The sequence below is a fragment of the Curcuma longa genome, chromosome 11, assembly GCF_044706935.1.
Source record: "Curcuma longa cultivar G26 ecotype Majalengka, Jawa Barat chromosome 11, ITB_CL_G26_1.1, whole genome shotgun sequence".
In the NCBI taxonomy this organism is placed as follows: domain Eukaryota; kingdom Viridiplantae; phylum Streptophyta; class Magnoliopsida; order Zingiberales; family Zingiberaceae; genus Curcuma; species Curcuma longa.
Window position 1 is genome coordinate 24,897,558 of NC_133871.1, and position 14,876 is coordinate 24,912,433.

Here is a 14,876-nt window from a genome sequence, read left to right on the forward strand (position 1 = left end):
TAACATGACTTGCAAATTACATTCTTATATGTCAAGAGTAACCATTCAAGTAAAAACAACTTATAAAGATATCATAAGAAATACAAAGTTAAATACACACCAAATATGATAGTTAATAATACCTTCTGTCCCTCTAATTTTACTGTGCTTCCCTAGTATCCGCTGGTAGATCATAAGTTTTTGAAATACTTTTCTCTCTCCAGATTGCTTGAACTTCATCCGTACGGAACCTCTGGGTAAATGTTGATTCCTCTAATGTGGTGGTCATACCATGCGCGAAAGCAAGGAGACCCGTGTATGCTATCATTGCCCCATTGTCAATACAGTATCTATCATCAGTTGCAAATAGCTTGCCTCCTCTTTCAGAGCACATTATCCTCATCATCTCTTGCAGTCTTTCATTGCATCCCACACCGCCAACAATTAAAACATCCTTCTTATCGCAGTGCGCCATTGCACGTTCAGTGATCTCAACTAGCATAGCAAAAAGTGTTTCCTGGTCACATACAGACATTTATTGTGTAAGTCAAAAAGATTCAGTGGTTTCAACAAAGTTCTGTTATCCTTCACCATTTCCCCACAAAAGATCACATTTTCCTTCAGACAAAAGACAAATGGTATAGGCAAGTAGAAAGAAGCATTACCTGCAAAGAGTAGCAAAGATCAGCAGGTGTACATTCATTATTTTTAAGCTGCTCGACAGCAGTAGCTTCTATATAGCTTAATATACCACTGAATGAAACATCCATTCCCTTAACAACATAAGGAAGATCAATGAACTTCTCTCCTTTCTTTGCAAGCTGAATTTGCAAATCACCAGAATCAAATCAGTTGCGGATGACATGGTTATAATGAATAATGCAACACAAAAAGTTACTGAAGGACCACCGAAACTTGTACAAGCAATCATAATACAAAATTTGAACTCTTATCTTTTGCAAGATTATATAGATAGCAGTGGTAGAACATTGATAGTCTCACATATATAAGGATGCCACCAAATAAACTGCAAACTCATCAAGGTACGACAAAAGCTATTATCCAATACTATTGCAAAAAATGACATCATTAAAAAAGTTCACATTTTCAAAAAAAACTTATGCTGAATGATTTGCATTTATCTTCACTGTATTGGAAGCTTCTTGGATGAACAACTAAAGATAAAGCGCAGGATTAAAATTATTTGAAAAAACTTATGCTGAATCAATTATTGTATTAGAAGCTTATTGGAACAATTAAAGAGAAAGTGCAAGAATTAGAAATATTCTATATTCAAGTATTAGAAAAATCCTTTCTACATGAAACAACCAAGTAGTGTTACTAACCTTATTAACAAAATGTTATGAATTAGCTTGTGGGCTGCAATGCGGTATTAAGTCGGTGCTTATCATTTGACCTCACAACAAAGACTGAGGTGCAGAGTTACAAATCAGAAAGACAAAAGTGAATTTGATTCCATACTGACCGTGAGTGTGAAGTGCAGGCAAGTTATTGTATACTTTAATACCGTCGTTCAAGGTGCTTGTTCAAACGTTTATCTAAAAAAGAAAACTACAAGAGATTTTGCAGCACGCCAACATCAATCGTCTTCTCAGTTTCCTCTCATTAACGCAAAACAATAGTTTTCTAGAGTTTAAGCATTTGTAAATATCTAAAAGATTTTTCAAAAGAACTACTTTTAGAAGATGAGTGACGTTTAAACCTGCTCGATGTTATACCCAGGGCTGGGATCATTGGACAAGGTAAGAACCCTAGCGAAGCGATCCAGGCAGTTACCCACGGCGATGTCAATAGTTTCCCCGAAAATTCGGTACTTGCCCTCGCTGTACGCTATGACCTGAGTGTTCCCTCCACTGACGTAAAGCACGACGGGGTCCTCAGCCCCCGTGACCACCCGGCCCATCTCGATGTGAGCAACGCAATGGTTGACGGCAACGATGGGCTTGCCCCAGAGCTGGGAGAGGACGCGGACACCAACGGCAGAGACCTGGAGGGGGGCGCCCATGCCAGGGCCCTTGGTGTAGCAGAGGCAGTCGATGTCGGCGGGGGTGAGGCCAGCGTCGGAGAGGGCTGTGCGGAGGAGGGGGAGCAAGTGGAGGAGGTGATGGTGGGCGGTCTCACGGGGGAGGAAGCCGTGACCCGGCGGCGTGATGTAGGTGTGGCGGGGGTTGGAGAGGATGGCGCCGTCGAGGGCGACGATGCCCACGCCTATCTTGTTGGCCGACCCCTCGAACCCCACGGCGATCAGCGTCTTCTTCCCATCCGCCATGATCGGTCGCCTTCTCGTCCTCTTTCCGAAAAGATTGGAGGAAGTGGAGACCAGGGTTTGCGAAGCCGCCTAGGGTTTAAAGCTGCGACTTTTATGGCGGCAGAAACGTGACTAGAGACGGTTGTAACGGTGAATATTCCGACAGAATCTTGCCGCGTGAAAATGTAATGTTTTTAGTTTCCAAAAATTAAATTAAAAAAAAATAATTTCTAACAATTTTAAATTTATTAAAGGTCCATGCGCGACGTCATGATCCATCGCAGCTGCTGCCGCCCCCGCCGCCCGTCCAACTACTGTCAACCGCCGACTCGGTCGCGATCGACGCGCCGCTACTGTCAACCGCCGACTCGGTCGCGATCGACGCGCCGTTCGCCGGCGCTCCATCCGACAGCGGATTCCAATCGGATAGTAGCCGAAATCCAACAAATTTAGCCAGAAACAGAGCCGATCGCGGCCGACAGTGGCGTGGCCACTGTCGATCCTGTTTTCGACCGAAATCCGATGTCAAACGGAGCGCCGACGAACTGCACATCGATAACACCCGAAGGAGAGGTCAGCAATGACCAGACATCGCGACGAGGGCGGCAGCAACAGTAATGGATCGCAGGTGTCGCGCACGGATCACAAATTCCTCGTCGCGCAACATAGCATTTCTCTATTAAAGGATAAATATAAAGCAAGGATAAAGTTGAAAATAATCTTGCAGTCTCAACATTGATTTTATTCTCAGTGAGTATAAATATAATAATTCATTGCTGAGAATAACAGCATTTCCTTTTGTTTGATACATGCACAAACTAAATCTCTTAAGAGTTGAAAATAGTTGGAGATTAAGCTCTACGATTTAGGAGAAGGCAATGAAATTGTATGAACTATTGTTGGAGGTCCACTAAATTGGTTCCTCAGCTCTGTTTATACATGCTTTATCTTCATCTGACTGCAAGCTCGAGCCACTTATATGATCAGCAAAATACTCAACTGAAACATAAACGAAAAATCAAAAGCATGTTAGTCAATTCTTGTGTCTGAGTGATTTTTTTTTTTTGGAATTAATCCTTTTTAACTGCTCAAGTGGAATTTGAAGCATTCTTACAACTTGAAGATCCAACTACAATTTTCATAACTAAAACTAAGTTAATTACCTATATCATCCTCAACTGGCAAATCGAGCAAGAGATCCGAACCAAATGAAAGGAATGGGGAGCCACTGTAGTCGCCAATTGCTCCAAGATCTTCCATAAAGAAAACAGTAACAGGATATCAATGTGTTAAGTCATAAGATTACTTGTATGATATAAAGCATGAATCTTTATGAGATGTGGCATCATATCACTAAAATTTCTGATTGAGATCTTGTGACATGGTATCATTGATTACCTAAGTTTTCGCAGTCGGTTGTTAGATCTGGAAGGCTGAAGTTCCAAATATGGCTTAGTGACCTAGTAGAGTCTCTTGAAGATGCAACATCAACATCTAGTCCGGCTTCCAATTCTCCAACATTTACATCAGATGTGAAGGTTGAACCAAGTGCTGGGACATCCATTTCAAGTGGAGTGAGTGGAAAATGATTGTTTGATGCTACCGGCGATGGACGCACGGCCATCTCTGACATAGATGCCATTGCACTGCACTGAGCTGCCGGAGCAGCTGCTTCAGATGTTCTGTTGTCGAGAAAAATGTTCCAAAATATAAAAGTTAGTATAAGTCCTTATGAGAAGTTCCTATTTAGGCCAGTTCTTCACAAACTGAAGTTAAAAAGTCAACTTCATGCATCAAATCAGTTAATGGTCATTCTGAATCCTTATTGTTATATGGTAATTGCTATTTTCACAAATGCAGAACTGGCTTCATTTTATCTTTTGAGAATTTGATATTTAAACAAAGATTTTGTTTTCCTATGAATGTGATTGAACAATTGGTTCAAATTTGCAAATTCTCTCTACTCAATCACTGTTGGGATCTTTCCTGTCAAGTGGTTACCTATTCCTTTATAACGATAAGGGTTATACTATAGAGCTACAAAAATGCTCTTACTCATTATTCAGCCGACTGAGTCGAGAAGTTCCTGGAGAAGGCTTTCCATTGTTTACATGAAGCTGAGGTGAACAAAGAGGGGGCTGAAAAACTGGATATCCAATTTGTAACTTGTTAACTGCACTGAAAAGATTATAGAATAAGAATGACAAGAGAAGAGGGGCTACATACTTATACTCGAATAACCTATGCAGATGATTTCATAAAAACCCTCGACCCCTTTGAGTTGAAGGCAATTTTATACTTAAGAGACAAGGTCAAAAAAACTATTGAGTTCATAAAGAAAATTAGAACTCTTTAATTGTTACTTGCTTCTATTTTTTTTCAGAGATTGCAAGTGAAGGAAACTACCAGCTGTTGGTTGAACTCCATTAGGAGAAGAACAAATTGTCAGATTGTATTGATGCTGCAATAACTGATTAAATAAAATGATTTGCTTCTTCAGTTTCACCCGTATATAGTAAGATCTGAAGAATTCAGAATTCTCTTCTTCAAGCTTCTGCCACACTGTAAATTAAAAGAGAGATCAGACCAAGATTTCTGACACATTTTGTGCTTAAAACAGGTATTATCATCTCGATGAATGAATTTTAATGTCATAATTTTAAGGAAAAGCTCCAACAAATATGTATTGATATGCAAGCTATAAGACAGTTGAGTTGATAATCTTTCACACACACAAAGAAGAAATGTGAAAAGGACAAACTGCATTAAGTTTTGACCTTACCCTGATAATGTATGGAAGATGAACTTACCAAGTGCAGTCAAATCAGCTTCTACTTTAGCTCGAACAGACAGTGTTCTAATTACCTCCTTTTTATTCATATACAGTTGCAGACAATGTTCTATTAGATTCTGGACCTGAAAAAGAATTATAATTAGGAATTATTGCAAAAAGATAAGTCACAACCAATGTGTGCATATACGTTATCCTACATTGAATTAACCATAAAGATTAACATAGAAAAAAAATAAAATAACATTGTTTAGTCATCTCAAAGTTTCATTAAACTGACTCATTCTAATGAAACAAATAACTGGATATCTTACTAGTCCAATGTCTTCGTGAGAAATCTTTCTGTCATTACTACACAAAATGAATGATTGGCCTGGATTTTGTTCTAAAGTCTGACTAACTGTCGGGCTTCGATGTTTACTTTGTGTCTCGTGTGAAGCTTGAGACCATGATTTTACTTCTGCTATTCCTTGAGAATCCTGCAGAAAAGCTTACTTGAGTAAAAGAAAAGTTGCAAGAGAAAGAACATAACCAGATGGGTTTATAACAATACTCCCTACCCTCAAAATAAAATAAAATAAGTTTGATGCTTCAGGACACATAGCTATAGAGTACAAATACATAACATCTGTGAAAGGAATTATTTATCATTAAACAAACATTTTTCATTAAAGCATTCATTATCCACTTCTTATAGGATGAAGACTTAAAGGAGATGTCTAATAAACATTTCTCAATGGATAAAAGTGTTAGCTATGCAAAAATGGGGTGATACATAACAATGCTTGTTCAACTCCTCTTCTTATGTACCTCTACACTGATTTGGGTTTAAACTCTCGGATAAACATATACTACATGGAATCTCACAAACTAGAATCTGTGAGCCATGAATTTTCTTCAAGATTACGAATATACAAGATAATGTTTGTCCAAGTCATTGAAAAACTGACATGCACATGAGACAAAAAAAAAGCTGACCTGCTTAGAGATATCTACTAAAACTCAATTTTGAAGACGAGATAAATATTTCCCAAAACTATGCGATGTAGTACAATTCATGCCAGGCTTGGTTTACAGCAGCAAATGCTAATCAGATGCAAACCAGGATACCTTTATAGTTCTTCAATAAGATTCTAAAATGTCTAAAGATTCACACTAAAATAAACTCATAACAAGGATGTACACCGTGTCATCAACGGATAAACAAATAGAAATGCAACTCAGACACCTTCAGATTTGTGTACAAGTATAAGAACACAACACGAGACCACGCTGCTGCAGCTTTCAACACCATTATCCAACGCAGGCAAGTTCTCCACTAAATTTTGATACGTATACAGCAAACAGTACCACGGAACGAAAGATTCGAGTCAAGGCCACTGAATCCAAAAACCAAAACACATACCATTGCACAGAGGAAACCATTAACAAGTTGGCCAAAAATGGTCGATCGACTGGTGGCAGCTGAAGAAGAAGAAGAAGAAGAAGAAGAGAAGGCCGCCTAAATGGGCTTCCGTATTTAAGATAAACCTTGTGGAAGAGTTTAAAAGGAACCCTTTCCAATTTGATAATTCCAAATTTCGTCCTCCAACGTTGGAAACGTTATGCAGAATCAAACATTTCCCAGCTCCAATTTATCACTGTGAAAAGTGAAAAGGGGCTAAATGAAAAATTGGTGAAAAGTGCAGAAAAGTCGCCGAAGTTTTGGAAAAGTCACGGGGAGCCGGTGATGACACGTACGCAATTGACAGATCGAGTGGATTTTATTTGGGTCGGATTGGAACGCACGTGGATCCGACTCGGACCCGTGTCACAACAATTAATGCTCCATCTTATCCATTTGACTCACGACCATTAGTCCAGTAGACTAGTCAAATGAACGGATCCAGTTTAAAACGGGTCGGGTCCCACCATAAGAAATATTAAAGGTCCGATAACTCGGGTGAGAAGAGGGTTGGTTGGTCTTGGGCGTCCATGAAAGGGGCTCCTGTGGAGATCGGCGACTTTGACCGACAGGACTTCGGAGATCTCGCAACCAAGGCGACTTGTCGTGTAGCAGCAGCAGGAGTTTCGAGGTCTGCGATAGGTACACTTTGCCTCTCTTGTTGATCCATGACCGAATGCTCACATCATTAATTCTTACAGCTTGCATGTTTAACCTTCTTTTCCAATCTTCATATTGCTCTAATCGAAGAGCTCTCATCCTTGATCATCCCTCTTCTTTTGCATTAATTTCATGGTACCATGCCTTTCCTCCAGCGTCTTTTCATTGCATTAGCGCTTAACTGTGTCGCTCTGGGTGAGGAAGAGAAAGAGTCAAGGAGGATTAAGTGTGAGAGATTACACCTGTTTCTGTTTGTCCTCTCTGCATTTGCGTTTCTTGCGTTCAGTCCTACAACAAGGTCTCAGTTTGGCTCAGTAAGAATATTCTTCACCTCTCTCCCTCCACTCGTACACATTTTAGTAAGACTTAAGAGTTGCATATCTGGCCTCCAGTGCACGAATACTAATGCACTGTCAATCTGTGAAACGTCAAATCTTCTTTGAAATTCTAAAAGCCACATCAAATGGTCCGAAGGTTTATTTTCTGATCTACCATTGCAGTGTTTGGTCTTTCAGTGGTCATTTGGGGTGCTTGCGTGCACACGTTTCTCGAAGTACACTGATGAATTTTCTTTTCTGCAGTTAATCTTGGCTAGAATAAATTCTGTACTGTTGCAGTGACTTTAGGCCATGTTCATTGAGTTTGGAATCCTCCTTCGCAGCAGTCAGTTTTGTACTGTCTCTTGCTTATTATGTACTGAATAGGTCTAGCTAGGTCCTTTTCATCTTTGGTACATTGAGGTCACGAGTATGCAATGCATAATCTCATTTGTCACCTGGTTTCTCTATATGATCTTTTCCGTTTGCTTTGCCTCTGTTACTAACCACCATGTTTCCTTCCATTCGGACAGTGAAAACTAGGAAGGGAGTGTAAAACCTAACTACAACAACTAAACTCTATCAACCTTCCATCAAGCACATGTTGATCTTTCAGATATTGGATCTTACTACAATGTATATGTTCTCCAACCCCAGAACATCTCTTAATTACTTTTTTCTTGATGAATCTTTTAATATGTGAAACTTAACTCATAACCACCATTCTCTTGTATATTGTGTGTTAGTCAAGGACATCTTCCTTGGAAAGTGATTATATTGAGGCTTTGGTGTAAGCAAACCCACCTTTTCAGAAAATATTCATGGGTTAATCCTCATTTACTCTGTCAATATATTGGGGGATTAAATTCGATTTGGCATGGTTCTTCTTCGCAATGGAGATAAATTCATTGTCAAAGGGGAAAAAATATTATGAAATTGTCACTGTTGTATCATGATGACATTATGATAAAAATATAAGTTAAGGATGAAACATCTTTTAAAAAAATTACGTTTAGACTCTCTTACTTAGAAATAGTTTCAAAATTAATTATCTCAAATGTTTTCACCCTATTACATATATAAAAACTCACCCTTTAAAAAAAATGACTGTGTACAAATAAATGGTTTATTGAAACATTTTCAATAGAAAGGGTATAAATTAATATATAATAATATTATTTAGAAAAGTTAAAATTTATTGCTTCTGATTTGAATGGGAAATAATACTCAAAATAAAAAATATAGAGTATCTAAAAGACTATCTATTTATTATATTTTTTAAAATGAAATAAATTATCTTAATGAATTAGTTGTGTTTGTAAGTTTAGATTAAGTTTGTGAGAAAAATTTTGCCATCGAGTACCCTAGAAAAAGAGGATGCTGTCCTTGCAATTTTTTATTGTAACCAAGTCCCCATATGAATATTTATTTGACCATGAAGCAGCTGCAGTGAAAATTCTATTTCCAACATACCCCCACCAGATATATATATTTGACATTTTATTTTTATTTTTATTTTTATTTTTTCTAGGAAAAAGAAAATTCCATGTGATGGTACTTGAGGTGCTATACATTGGAAATGGAACTCATGGGAATTTGTGAAGTGGAGCAACACCCCTGGGAATTTAAATCTGATGAAGTGCATATTCCAGTGGCTTAGGTGGAGATTAACACTAATAAAAGAGGTACTTTGAACGTGAAAGTTTAGAAAATTATGGTTAGGGTTATAATGAGGGACAGGTAAAGATTATATTTGAAGCTAGGGTTTAGTTTTGCACTGTCATCATCATTATTGTTCTTATTATTTACACTTTTTTTTAATCCCGTATATGTTGTCTTCTTTAAAGTGAATATGCAAATATGATTAGTCAAGCTTTATATTTTATCAATGATTATCTTGTAGAAGTTTAGGTTCATAATTGTCATGTATAATTACTTAATATTTGTAACAGCTCGTATATTGAACAAAAATGCAAGTAACACTGCCTTAACCCATACTTTTTTCATTGCAAGATTTAGGTTTTAATCAAGTACACAAATTTAAAGTACAAGTCCTCGATCCATTCAATATTATGATCGCAGTTGCATTACAAATAATTCACTCCCCATTCCTCAACATGGTAATTTTAATATATCATTATATTTCCTTTTTAAAATTTTTTTTGTTGATGTGATGCCCACTGAGTTCTTAGCTATTTATTGACCTTCCTCTTCCAAGAGTTTTTACCCTTGCTTCCTTCTCTTCCTTCTCGTTTGCTAGTTCTCATTTTTTGCTGTAACTTTCTCTTTGATAATCTTTCCACATAAAACTAAATCTCTCAACTTCCTACAAGTTTTTCTCGGAAATATTCTTCTTGTTCTTGTTTCTTTTTGAACTTGTTCTAAAGATGTAGGGTGTATAAAAGAGAGCTCCCTTCTGTCCACTCATGGATGGTGATCATGAGATTTGATTAGCTGCTGACTCATTCATCCACGTATCAAGTGAAAAAAAAGGAAGAAAAAGATTAATTTAATTTAGTGATCACTTGGTAGATGAATGAATGATGCGGGAGGTAAGTTGGATCTCATGTTGTCTTTGCTTGGACTGAAGGGAGCTCCCTTGTAGATCTTCTCCTTTTACTTCTCTACAAAAATATCAAAACCTTTTTTTATATATAATTTGTTTTTCATTGTTGTACTATTTAATCTCGGTTTGTTTCTTTGGTATATTTGCACGAAATGATTCACCTTTTATTGGAGAAATATTTAGTTTTTATCATCGTCTTGCATTCAAGTTTTCGGCCAAGTTTTAGTTTTTTTCCCCTAAAGAATAATGGATCTTCAAGCTTGTGGGTTGGTTCCCAGTGATCTTTATTTACTTGTTGCTGTTTAAGTTGCTATGGCCTATATATATATATATCTGCATGGCATGGTGTAACTTGATCTGTTCTTCAGATGATCAATGTATGCTAGTGAATGATTTTAGCTTATAATTGAATAAAAGTTTCAGGAGTTTTTCTCTTGCCTAGATTTTGCTGTCATTTCTGCAACTGAAAGATTCATTTCTGTTTATGTTTTATCTCTCTATAATCTCTCTCACTCAAACACTTGTTTCTTTCTTTAAATGGAAGTCTGTAAAATGATCAAACAATTTCATGATCACTTTGTCTCTCTCCGATCACTATCCATCTTGTGAACTAAATCACTCTATAGTTTATCACTTTTTCCTTTGGAAATGCTTAGTATAAACGTAAGCAAGTTCACTTCTTCATTTTGCAGTAACTTGCATGGCTTAGAGTTTTTGTTGCCTGTGGTTCTTCAGATTAGGGTTTGGAGAAACCATGCAGTTTCAGAAGTGAAGAAGAAGGAGATCAAGAAGAAGGGACATGAAACTATGTATGCTTCTTTATGTTCATCAGACACTACCATTCACCAAAAAAGGAGCCCCACTTAATAATTTCTTCATAACATACACTTGCACAAAACTGGAACAAACGTTTTCTTCTCTCCTCTTCAAGCTCTTCGTCTTCTCCATCATTGGCTAGGGCTTCTTGACTGATGAGTTGTGTAGTTGCAGCCATCATTAAATTTACCTTCCATTTTTGTACTGCAATATTTGTTGCCCTGTGCAGCTACTCGAACGTACTGGTCCCATTTCTTCTCATGTTACAGTGAAGAGAAGAAACATGCTGTGCTGATTGAGTTGCAATGTTTTTTTTTTGTTTTGTGTTTTGCAAATTTATCTGAAGAGCTTTTGTTATGAATTATTTACTGAAAAGTGTTTTTTTGTTATTGTTCATGATTTATCTGAAGAAACCTTATCGTGAATAATATATGTTTTTTTATTATTTTGATTTGTAATTTGCAATATTTATGGTATTTTTTTATTCTAATTTCATGAATTAATTTAATTAATAACGGCAAGAAAAATCAATATATTTATTATTGGAAATGTTTAAATCTATAAATAGAGCTTTAATATCTTTCCAACACGCTCATTAAATGCTTGCACTGAGAGATCCCACCTACCTTCTCCAAAAAGGCCGCCTTTCCAGCCTCCCCCTTCTCCTCCCCACAATGCCACCGTCCGCCGCCGCACCATGTCCACTTCCTCCGGCGCCGCCTCCTCCTCCCTCCTCTCCACCCTCACCCTTCCGCTCGCCGTCGCCCTCTCTCTACTGCTCCTCTCCGCCGCCCTCCTCGCCTCCTGCCTCTGCCGCCGCGGCCGCCACCGCAGCATCCCAAACCCTCGCCCCCTCCCTCCCTCCTCGGACACCCTCGTCCTGCCCCGCATAATCTTCGTCGCAGAGGACGACGACGAGGAGGGCGGCCGAGCGTCCGGGCTCGATCAGGCGGTCATCAGCTCTTACCCTAAGTTCCCCTTTGCGGCCTCCAAGAGCGGCGACCCCGTCTGCTCGATTTGCCTCTGCGAGTACCGGGAGGGGGAGATGCTCCGGATGTTGCCCGACTGCCGCCACTACTTCCATCTTATCTGTGTCGATGTGTGGCTCCGGCTCAACGCCTCCTGCCCCGTCTGTCGGACGTCGCCGTTGCCCACGCCGGTGTCGACTCCCGTATCGACGCCGTTGTCGGAACTTGTTCCGTTCTCGCAATTCGCAGCTGACCGAAGGAGGACTTAAACTGGAAGAATAGTGGCGGATTGATCTGGTGATTCGTTTGCCCCTACAATTGTTTTACTAAATCTTGTTTTCTATTTGTGTAAAAGATCAATTTTTTAAGCTATAGATCGAATGTGCTTGTAGCTATATATCGTATGCTTGTTATTTGCGTTAGTGATCTCGGAGTATAGATTGGATACAGGCAATCTAATTTTTATATATAAGCAAATAGCTTGATAGTGCATGATATTCACTTTATGTTTGCTTGGTGCAAGCTAGAGTGAAATTTGAAGGAGTCAAGTTCTTCAAGCTATATCGATATTTTAAACTTAAATCAGTAGTTGCTGCAAATATACCTTGTAGTATGTTCATGAAGTTGGGGGTGTTATATATATGCTCATAAGTCGTATGGAGTTGATTGAATGGATCCAATTGCAGTTGGAGCTTATCGCAATAACTTAATAATACTCACGCACCAAGTTACCTATCTCTGAGTATGAAGTTTAGGAAATTATTATGGGAAATCATGTTAATCCAATTAACAGAATAGCTTTTGAATGTGGCAACCAGTTGGCTTGAGTCAACTTGTTTTAGTTTAAATATTTGGTTGGATTTGAATAGGCCAAACAACTTGGAGCCTATTTCTTGTGCAGAAAAGGAATAGAAAAAAACTGGAGCCCGTTTTTTTGTGGAATGCAATTGGTTTTTTTTTCAATCTGGGAGCTTTTTAAGCCTAGAGGATGCCTTGGATTGATGCAGACTATGAGAGACAATAATGCTTGTAGAGAATGATTTACTTTTTACGGTAGAACTTTTGGCGTTAGGGAGTGCTAGAGGTGAGGATTTCTGTATCGGTAGTAAGAGAGGAATCTAGGAAGTATGTGAGAATGCTCTTATATAAGATATGGCAGATATCTGAGTTTTATTTTACTTTTGCTCTTATATTACATAGATTATATTTTCTCTCCACCAAGCAGGTTAGGCCTAACCACAATAATCACTCATATTCTTTCCTTGCATATTTGGGCTTTTCTTTCACGAGAGACAGATATTTAACCATTTGGCTTTGAGGTGGAGTAATCTGTATACTTGGAACACTCAAGTTTCAATCTGAAGAGGGTGGGTTGGTAAGGTCGAGTTTAGACAAAAAGTGGTGCTAAAGTGGCTTTCAATCTAAAAAATGGTACCATAGTACTTGTGGCTCCTCCATCCTTCAGTTGAAAGGTCTTTATCAGTCCATTATTGCAGCTGTTAGTATGTAGCTTTATCCAACTTCCACTCTTCAAATTTGTCTTGAGTTAGGTACTTCTCGCATTTTGCTTGGGCTGGTGCATATGTACCTATCAGAATTGTCAACTGAGAAAAGTTGGTGATAGCTAGTTCAAGCCTTGAATTGATAGATCAATTGGCCATGCTGCTAAATCCATTCTTTGTTGTCTTTGAAACTAGCTCGTGCTTTTCTTGAGAATGAATTAATTCACCTCGCTTAGATATAATGTGGAGAGAGTAACATGGAAGTAGCGGGCCTTTTTTTTTTTTTTTTCAATTGGTTATCACCAAATTCTTTCTTCTCCCTTCTTTTTTGGTGTTGGTGGGATGTTAATATGGATTGAACTTCCCAGAGTTCTTTTGGAAATATCCTCATTGTCTTGGTATCAAACTCAGAAGATGTAACATGTGCAGTACAATCTGTTTTACTGTGATTCCAGGATTGATTCTTCATTTCAACTCAGAAAAAGATATCAAATTTATTGAACTTGATGAAATTTGTATTGCTTGGACTTCATCTATCCCTTTGTATCTGAAACTGACACTTAGTCATGGACACTACGAAAGGAGACTTGATATCTCAAATAGACACGCGAGACAATTTAATCCACACTTGTATTGTAGACTCATACCTGTGTCCCAATAGCATAGACAAACTTAGCAGGCAATATCAAGGTTTCTGGCTATTTCCCATTGAACCAGGTGCTTAAATTGTATTTTTGCTCCTTCTGACTTATTTGGTGTATCTCATAATGCATAGCATAGTTTTTCTTTATATCCACCTCCTATTCCTTTATGCTAGACTATAATGACTTAGGACAGCTTATTTGTTGAACTAAGAATTATAACTATATTTTTAACGTTTCTATCTGTGGGCAGCCAGATCGTGTGGCAAAACTGCCTGATTTTCTCCGCTTTCTTGATTAGTGCATATGTTTTTTTTCTCAGCCGACCAATTGTTGATTAGATAACTGTGTTTGTTCGATGCCTTGTAAATCTGAATTCTCTACCATCTTATTATCTACATTTAACTGTGTATGTTCGATGCCTTCCATTGTTCTACTTTTTCAGTGTTTGCATTCATCATCCAGTTAAATGCTTTTGTTGAACTGATCTCAGTTGCAGTAGCAATCAAGGAAAATTTAACCGGTTTTTTGTCTTCTGATTATGTCTCTTATTTAATCTGCCTTTGACATTAAGATGTTGAAGTGTTTATTTGCAGAGTTCTCGGAATGGAGCTTACATGAAGATGGTGGTTCTCAGTTGTGTTCAGAAATCAGAATGAGAGTTACATTTTCGCCTTTTTCTAGTGGTCCAGTAGTCATGTTCTCTTACAAATATGAAATTCATTCAATATGGCTTATAGAGTTTTTTTTGTTATTTAGAAATTGAAAGTTCTTTAAAAGGATTTTACCAAATACTCCTAAATTGAAAATAGAATACTCAAATCATCTTTAGGATATTGAGCTGTGTCCTATTTATTTATTTTTCTCCAGGATGAATTTTCAAAAATTTTCATTTTGCTGCTGTTTTATTTGGAAAGATATTG

General features: G+C 38.0%; 3 protein-coding genes across 3 annotated transcripts; 1 reads left to right on the forward strand and 2 right to left on the reverse strand.

The window, feature by feature from the left end:
• Positions 1 to 122: 122 nt before the first annotated feature.
• On the reverse strand, positions 123 to 2,352 carry LOC141840639 (uncharacterized). The gene is made up of 3 exons (XM_074728687.1): positions 1,703 to 2,352; positions 645 to 800; positions 123 to 496 (listed from the first exon to the last, which is right to left on the reverse strand). The coding sequence occupies exons 1-3, from the start codon at positions 2,267 to 2,269 to the stop codon at positions 140 to 142; spliced, it is 1,080 nt and encodes a 359-aa protein (XP_074584788.1). The 5' UTR covers positions 2,270 to 2,352; the 3' UTR covers positions 123 to 139.
• A 665-nt stretch (positions 2,353 to 3,017) lies between these two features.
• LOC141841586 (uncharacterized) lies at positions 3,018 to 6,503 on the reverse strand. Its single transcript, XM_074729761.1, has 8 exons — positions 6,445 to 6,503; positions 5,354 to 5,518; positions 5,059 to 5,164; positions 4,655 to 4,810; positions 4,304 to 4,421; positions 3,647 to 3,930; positions 3,412 to 3,501; positions 3,018 to 3,247 (listed from the first exon to the last, which is right to left on the reverse strand). Exons 1-8 carry the CDS (start codon positions 6,445 to 6,447, stop codon positions 3,159 to 3,161), a joined length of 1,011 nt encoding a protein of 336 aa, XP_074585862.1. The 5' UTR covers positions 6,448 to 6,503; the 3' UTR covers positions 3,018 to 3,158.
• A 4,953-nt stretch (positions 6,504 to 11,456) lies between these two features.
• On the forward strand, positions 11,457 to 14,755 carry LOC141841932 (RING-H2 finger protein ATL67). Its single transcript, XM_074730137.1, has 2 exons — positions 11,457 to 12,107; positions 14,550 to 14,755. The coding sequence occupies exon 1, from the start codon at positions 11,540 to 11,542 to the stop codon at positions 12,077 to 12,079; it is 540 nt and encodes a 179-aa protein (XP_074586238.1). The 5' UTR covers positions 11,457 to 11,539; the 3' UTR covers positions 12,080 to 12,107; positions 14,550 to 14,755.
• Positions 14,756 to 14,876: the final 121 nt, after the last annotated feature.